At 41.6% G+C, this 7,500-nt stretch overlaps 2 protein-coding genes across 4 annotated transcripts in view; one reads left to right on the plus strand and one right to left on the minus strand.

Annotated features, from left to right (window-relative positions):
- Nucleotides 1-2,384, plus strand: part of niban1a (niban apoptosis regulator 1a) — a 35,140-nt gene extending 32,756 nt beyond the window's left edge. The window contains exon 14 of the mRNA XM_070554369.1: nt 1-2,384. This exon is cut by the window's left edge and continues 614 nt beyond it. Within this exon, the coding sequence (XP_070410470.1) occupies nt 1-363 (363 nt within the window). The 3' untranslated portion in view covers nt 364-2,384.
- LOC107374284 (uncharacterized) overlaps nt 1-7,500 on the minus strand; it is a 48,682-nt gene that overhangs the window by 14,386 nt on the left and 26,796 nt on the right. The window lies entirely within an intron of this gene.

Genomic DNA, 7,500 nt, shown 5'->3' on the forward strand with positions numbered 1-7,500 from the left:
GCAGAAGACCTCACATCCCAGCAGGAGGAGACTGGATCTGTCACGGCTTCAGACCCAAACTCTCTGGATGTGTCGGTGGGAAGTGACTCCCCCCCTTCGGAGCCGGGATCCACAGGGGACGCCTCAAGCATCTCTGAAGGCTCAGAGGTCGCTGGAAAAGACCCAGAACTGTCCCCCGAGACCCCGACGGAGGCTGGAGCCAACGTGCACACTGACGTGCACATCCCTGCATCCTCTCCGTCTCCCGAACCCCCCCCCAGTCCTGAGACCCCTCCTCCAGACTGCATCACAGAGATCCGGGACCTGGTAACGGAGGTGATCGAGGTGGAGGAGCTGGTGCAGCACTACCCCGGTGAAGAGTAGGGGCGGGTCAGAACCAGAACCTCTACAGAGACTTTTAAACAAATATGCACGAAGTTACACGAGTCATTCGAACTAGCCACTGCTCAGCTGACCCGAGCCCGTTTGGTTTCAGAACCAAACAGAGTTTTTAGGAGGATTTTTAATGTTTCCGCTCTGATGAAGTTAAATTTCATCCCAGCATGAAGACCGGAAGCGGATCCGTCCTGACTGTGGCGCTGTAGAGCTGCAGTCACACAGCTTTAACCCCCAAAACCGGCCTTGAGTGTGCCAGGGCCGCTCCGGGGGAAAACTCAGGAATGTTCGAGCTTCCCAGTTCGCAGGAAAACAAAACGTACTTCCAGAAGAACTGGTAATGTCACAAAAGCCTGAAGACCAAAAAACCCACGATGCTTCGTGTCAACTACAGAAACACAACATGAGTTCAACTGCAAATAAACTCAAGAGTTCATCCATCCAACCAAAACCAGTCTGGGTTCTTCGGAGAACCGCGTTAGGGTAGATACAGGTGTGTGGTTAAGGCTCTTATTTTGAAAGAAGTTCCTGCTGCAGGAGTAAAAACCTCCCACTGAATCTTTTATTTTCGATTTTACTCATGAAAGTCTCACCCAGGACCTTCGGTAGCAAAAACGATAGAGACGGAATGCAGTCAGGTTCTGGAGCTCCACAGGGCGCCGTACTCGGGCAGCTGAGTGTGTGGGGATTTAAATGTGAGTGTTTTCACACCGTTGTTGCATTTTCACCAAAAGTGAACAAAAACAAGCAAAAGTTTCTCTGCCTCTCGTTCTTATTATGTTTTTGTATTTTTGATATTTTATATTTTTTAACTGCTATAAATATCCTCAGGGATATTCCTGATTATCCTGCCGGTGTTTCAAGAAGTTTTCCTCAGAAAACTTGTTGAAACTACTCGCGTCAGTAAAACAAATTGGTTTTAAACTTTCTGATCATCGTTTGGTTTAAATAAGACGATCGTCCTGTTTTAACGTTCCTGGGGGGAACCGTAATCCTGATCGTTGGAAGTTTACATGAATCTGTTTAGACGTAAAAAACAGCACGCTGCTGATGAGTTTGAGGAGAATGAAGACATTAAATGAGCCGTATGTTTACCAGATTCATAAATAAAAGTGTCCACAACAAGTCTGAGGCTCTGATCCTGGTGATGAGGCTCCAGTCTTCATGTTTCACACATCATCTGGACCTGATTTAAAATCTCAAGACCTAACGGTTTTCTCCAGAGTGCCTAAATAATACCCAGTGTAGCCTTGGACGTCTCACGTAGCGGTTACCGTGGAAACGGGTTTGGTTGTCTCACAGAGATGCTCAGTAGAAGGTTGTGTGTGAACATTTCTGCTTTGAACCTGTGATTTAATCAAACATGACCTTGGATGTGATCATGTGGTGTTTTAGGAAGGATGATGTCTGGAATAATAAGAATAATCTGGCTGATTAAACATCAGTGATGTTTAATGAGTCATCAAATGAATCTGAACCCGTCCGACGCCAGTGTGCAGGTCTACGGTACCCATGTGATGAGAGCTCTCGGCGATCTGGCTGGCCAGGATGTCTTCTCAGCACGCACGTTGTTTTGATATCAAAGGACATCTTGTGGATATTAAAGGCCGTAGCATCAGCGGGTCAGGAGTGGGTGCCTGCGGGCGGCTGACGAAGCCGTTTTGGTTCTGAAGGGTGGTTCTACACCGCTAAAGATCTGCTATATCTCACAAGAGGCTCTCATTCAGCATTTAGCAGGAGCTGGATTATAGAGGAAGTGATTCTCTATTTAAGGGCCCACTGAAGACGAACCAATCAGAGACCAGAACATGTAGGAGGCGTTCAGAAAGCGTGCTCAGAGGGCTGCTTCCCTCACTGTGGGTTCTAAACATGATATAACGCTAATACACTTATTATTTTTTATTTTGGACCGTTGTGTATGCTCATGTCTATCTTTACTGATACTGGAATGTGACACGACTGATAATAAAATCAAGTCTAATGCATAAATCATGCATTTCTACATGAAACTGTCCTTTTGACTCATTGTTACTGTAAAGCAATCAAGACATTTTTAATCACTTTAGAGGAAAGATTCACTGATCCACATATCTGTATCAAGTTAGAAAAATCATTGTATAAAACTAAATATGAGTTTTTATTAAAGTTAGAGAAAAAGTCTTCTTAGAGTCATGTGACCGCTCTGCTGATAAGGGACTCATAAGCAGTAAGTTTCCTGGTTTAGAAACCAGACAGTTAGGGTTAGGTTGTGTACATAATTATATATAAATAATTATGTATTATATATATAATACATAATTAAATAATTATGTATTATATATATAATACATAATTTAATTATATTGCATTTAATCTTGCATTAAAAGCAAGGCGGAACCTTTGTCATTGCACGATTTCCTCGTAGACCTAATATCACTGACACACAACAATGCACAGTGCTAATGGCTACTAAAACGTAATAAAAACAGAAAGAAGTTGCCTTGCTTGGACTGATGCAGGATTTAGGAAACCCGTCAGCCTCTTTTCTTACCTATGAAAAATAAACTTCCGGACAACAACGGAGTCCGTGTCGCGGACATTTTTCAGAGATCGTCTCTGCTGCGGCTGCCCAGTGGCACCGGAAACTTTACAAAAGTTGCGGTAAGCTATATTTTTAACATTTACGTAACATCTGTGCAGCGCTGAAAGCACCACACAGAATAATTCTTTGCCCTAACAGTAGTTTATGAAAGTAGTCAGACAAACGAGAGGCACCTGGCTGCCGCTGGGAGAACGCTCCGTGTTCTCACTACTCTGTAAACAATCACAAACAACGTGTCTTAAAGCTGAAAACAGAAGTTTAAGTTAAAACAGAAACACTCTGAAACTTTTCTGATGATTTTCTAAACAGTTCTGTCGGGGAGTTAAACGTTTCTGAGACGAGTCTCTGTCTAAACATCACATGCATTACTATCAGGGGCAGCGAGGAACGAGGAAGTTGTGATCAGGCTGGAGATCACACCAGATTCGCTGCTGCAGGTGTGAATCTGCGGGTCTGCAGCATCCCCTTCTTAACGTGACATCAGGACTTCCCATGTAAGGAAGGTCCGCTCACTTGTTCGTCAGATCATTATTTCCTCGCCATGATCTTTTATCATCCCATCATCCTCCAGTCATCCAACTGGAACCAGTTAGTGTTCCTGATCATTCTCAGAATATGCCATGCCTGCTCTGGTGTTAAAAGTTAGTACATTTAAGTCCTTGATCATATTTGTGCCTGTTCTACTGTCATTTTGAAGGATTATTATTTATATGTGTGTTTTTACTACATTATGAGTAGAAATGCTAATAAAAACTCCCAATTTTACAAACAAGTGTAACTGGAAAAATTAGAATCTGGTGCAAAGTCAAATTTATTTCAGTCATTCAACTAGACAGAGAGACTATTTAAAGGCTCAGGAACCCTTTGCAGGTGTTTTCTATTAGTAATTGTAAATTTTAGTTGATTTGGGTTTTGTTTCATATCACACAGTGACATTTGAATAATTAAAATGCATTTATTTATTAAAAGCTTTAGTTTACAGTAATAACTATGTCTAATGTTTGATTCTCTGTCTCATAATTTTAATTAAAAGTTTTACTTTGAGAGCACATTTTTCTGAACAATTAAAATGCGATTAATTAATTACAAACCCTGTAATTAATTAGATTAAAATTTTTAATCAAGTCACAGCCCTAATATATATATATATATAATACATAATTATATATATATACATACGGTATATATATATAATTATGCAGAGTTATTACACCAAAGTTTGCTGTAAATACTGAATTAGTTAAAGGAGCATTTTTACGACTCCTTCCACTTCTCCACTTCTAAAACTAATTTAACGTCGTACATCTTCACTTGTTGTGATCGCAAACACCTCTCACCTCTTCCCGTTTGCTTGTGGTTAAAGATCAACCCCCCCACACTCAGCCTACACCTTTGCTCTGCAGGAGAGTGTGTGTGTGTGTGTGTGTCTTAGTTAATTTTCATTGCTCTAGTCTGTTTAGATACACAAAAATGATCACAGTTATCAATCGCAGTGTTTTATTTTGAAAGTTTTTTTTATTTTGTTGACTTTACTGGCCTGCTGTTGTTTCAGTAGTTTCAGAGTTGACGCGGCTCCCTGGTGACTTGTAAAAAAACCACACACGCTGAAACGATCGCTGCGCTGCACGAGTGTTGGCGGCGCTTCGCAGCTGATGTGAACGAGGGGTAGAGCAGCTGCGAACACCTTATGGAGTTTTTTCTATTATGGAGAACTGGAAAATGATGGAATGTGGCCTGAAGAGACTCAGACTCTCTCCAGCTGGTAAAAAACAGCCCAGTCAGTGATGTTGGGACATAGTATTAAACACTGATTATGACCATAAACCAGCAAAGATAAGACCGAATTTAAACTTCTGACTTGTGCTTTTCATTTAGCAGCTTAATGTCGGCGCTGGGTGTTGCTGAGGTAGAAAACGTGGATTCTGTCGGTTAGATGAGCCTCTTCCCGTTACCTTCGTGTGCAGTTTGCATATACTGGTGAATGTTAAGCCTGTTCTTCAGTTGAAAGTTTGTTGATGGAAGTGCTCGTGGACCCGCTACCAGGTCCGTCAGTTTCAAGTTATGTGACGCTGTGTATGTACATAGTTAACCGGTTAACTGCCATTGTTATTGTAAACTGGTTTGCATCTGGCTGCATGTGGGTGTAATAAGTTTAGTGCCAGTAGAGGGGGCAAGAGCGCCGCTATTAGAATGTTTACTCGAAAACCACAGAAGAATAAGTGAGCTTGTCACATGATCAAATATAAATACGCAGAGATGAAGCATTTATCAACGAGCATGTGGGAGCATTTTAGTTAACCCAATGAGCTCCTCATCACAGCTCTGAGTCTGGCAGGGCGTGGAAATGAAGCCACGCAGCAAAGTGAACCTAGACCAGCAACAGGCCGGAACAAGGGTAACTATTTTAGTAAAACAAAGAAATGTCAGTTATGAGTTAGTTCAGTGTGAGGAAACTAGTGTTTTTAAAAGGCGTGGCTTCCAGAATGTGCTCATCAGCAGCGCTGTGTATTTGACGCCAGAGGCCTGCTGCTCTTCAGGTCCTGACCAAGATGGAACCCCAGGCTCTCAGACCTGAAGCTAACAAGGAAGTGGCAAAAACTGCAGTTCCACCCTCATCCTCTAGGGGCTGACACCAGAAGTAAGCAAACTGCCCATGACTCCGTAGAGCCATAGAATGCAAAGGTCATGACACAGTCCAGACATCTTTCACACACACACACACACTCCTGTTTATAACCACGTCCAGCCTTGGCCTGTACCTATATATATATATATATATGTACACACACACACACACACACACTCCTGTTTATAACCACGTCCAGCCTTGGCCTGTACCTATATATATATATATATGCACACACACACACACACACACACACACACACACACACACACACACGCACACACGCACACACGCACACATGCACACACACACTCCTGTTTATAACCACGTCCAGCCTTGGCCTGTACCTATATATATATATATGTACACACACACACACACACACACACAAACACACACACACACACACACACACACACACACACACACACCTGTTTATCGCTGCTCCAAGTCACATGACCAGCCAGAAGAAGACAGAGCCCTAACCTTATTAAAGAACCATTTTCTATTTTCTACAATGATTTTTCTTCACTTTACAGATTATTTACAATCATAAATCAATACATGTTTTATCTAAAGTGCTTTTAAGGAGACTTGACTGTAAGACAGGAATAATGAATCAGAACATCTGTTTATTGTAGAAATGCTTTATTTTCTGATCTGAAATACACCAAAACTCCCTATATTTATTATATAATTCACTTATTGCACCATATTTGAACTATTGTATAGAAATCTGGGGCACAACATATAAAACTTATATAAATTCTATCTATATATTGCAAAAATAAAAGCAATAAGAATCATTACATGGAGTAATTACAGAGATCCATCTAAGCCGTTATTCATAAAAACAAAAACAGTACAATTCTATCACCTAGTGGACTACAATATTTCTACATTTATGTATAATGCAAACAAAAAAAACCTTCCTAAAATTTACTTAGAAGGTTTATAAAAAGACAGTAAATATGAACTAAAAGGACATGAATTATTTACAACACCTAAGCATAGAATAATTATAAAGGAGCGCTGTGTCTCTATATATGGAGTTAAAATATGGAATAAGCTAGGTAATGTAATCAAGGACGCGAAAATGATATTTACTTAAAAAAAACTACCGTAAATCCGCTAATACAGGCCCGGGCTTGTATTAGACTCAAGCTCATCAAGCTCCAGGCCTTTATTGGAAGGAGGGCCAGAGTTAGAGGCAGGCCTCTGTTTCTATTTGAGCAAAATGAACTAATGGTTCGTTGGAGTTTTTGACAATTAAAATTGCGCCCACACTTTCAAAGTTAAACACATTTCTTTGAACAACGGTAGTTTCTGCTTTTTGGATATTATTTGTGCAATTGTTGGACAAAATGACTTGCTGTGGCATTAATTGCACTAATAGAGCGTCCAAGGAGTCTCCACTTCATTTTTTTCGGTAAGTAAAATTATATTTATGTATTTTAGGTCACTGCCGAGCTGAGCTTAGATGTTAACATGTACTGTTTAACCATGACATTTAAATGTAATAGGGTAAAACCCAGTGCATTTAACATAATGCTGCACTTTAGAAAATGGGTTCAAATATAACATGTTGGTGGAGCTGGGTTCCCACTATCGGCTTGTGGAGCTCTGGGAGACCTCTGTGTTCCACCCGTTCTCCCCTCCCCGCAGCTCGGCTTATTTCTGTCTGATCACAGCTTCTGTCTGCTGCGCAGGCTAACGGCTTGTGGAGCTCTGGGATGGAAACCTTTCCACCCGGTTCTCCCCAGCGGCAGCTCTGCGCATCTCAGATCGCAGCGGCGCTTGTCTGCTGTGCGGCTGCCGGCTTGTGGAGATCTCTGAGACCTCTGTGTTCCACCCGGTTTTACCCAGCGGTCAGCCCGGCGTATCTCCGACTCAGAAGCTCTGGTGTTGTGCACAGTTA

The sequence above is a fragment of the Nothobranchius furzeri genome, chromosome 8 (assembly GCF_043380555.1).
Source record: "Nothobranchius furzeri strain GRZ-AD chromosome 8, NfurGRZ-RIMD1, whole genome shotgun sequence".
NCBI classification, from domain to species: Eukaryota; Metazoa; Chordata; class Actinopteri; order Cyprinodontiformes; family Nothobranchiidae; genus Nothobranchius; species Nothobranchius furzeri.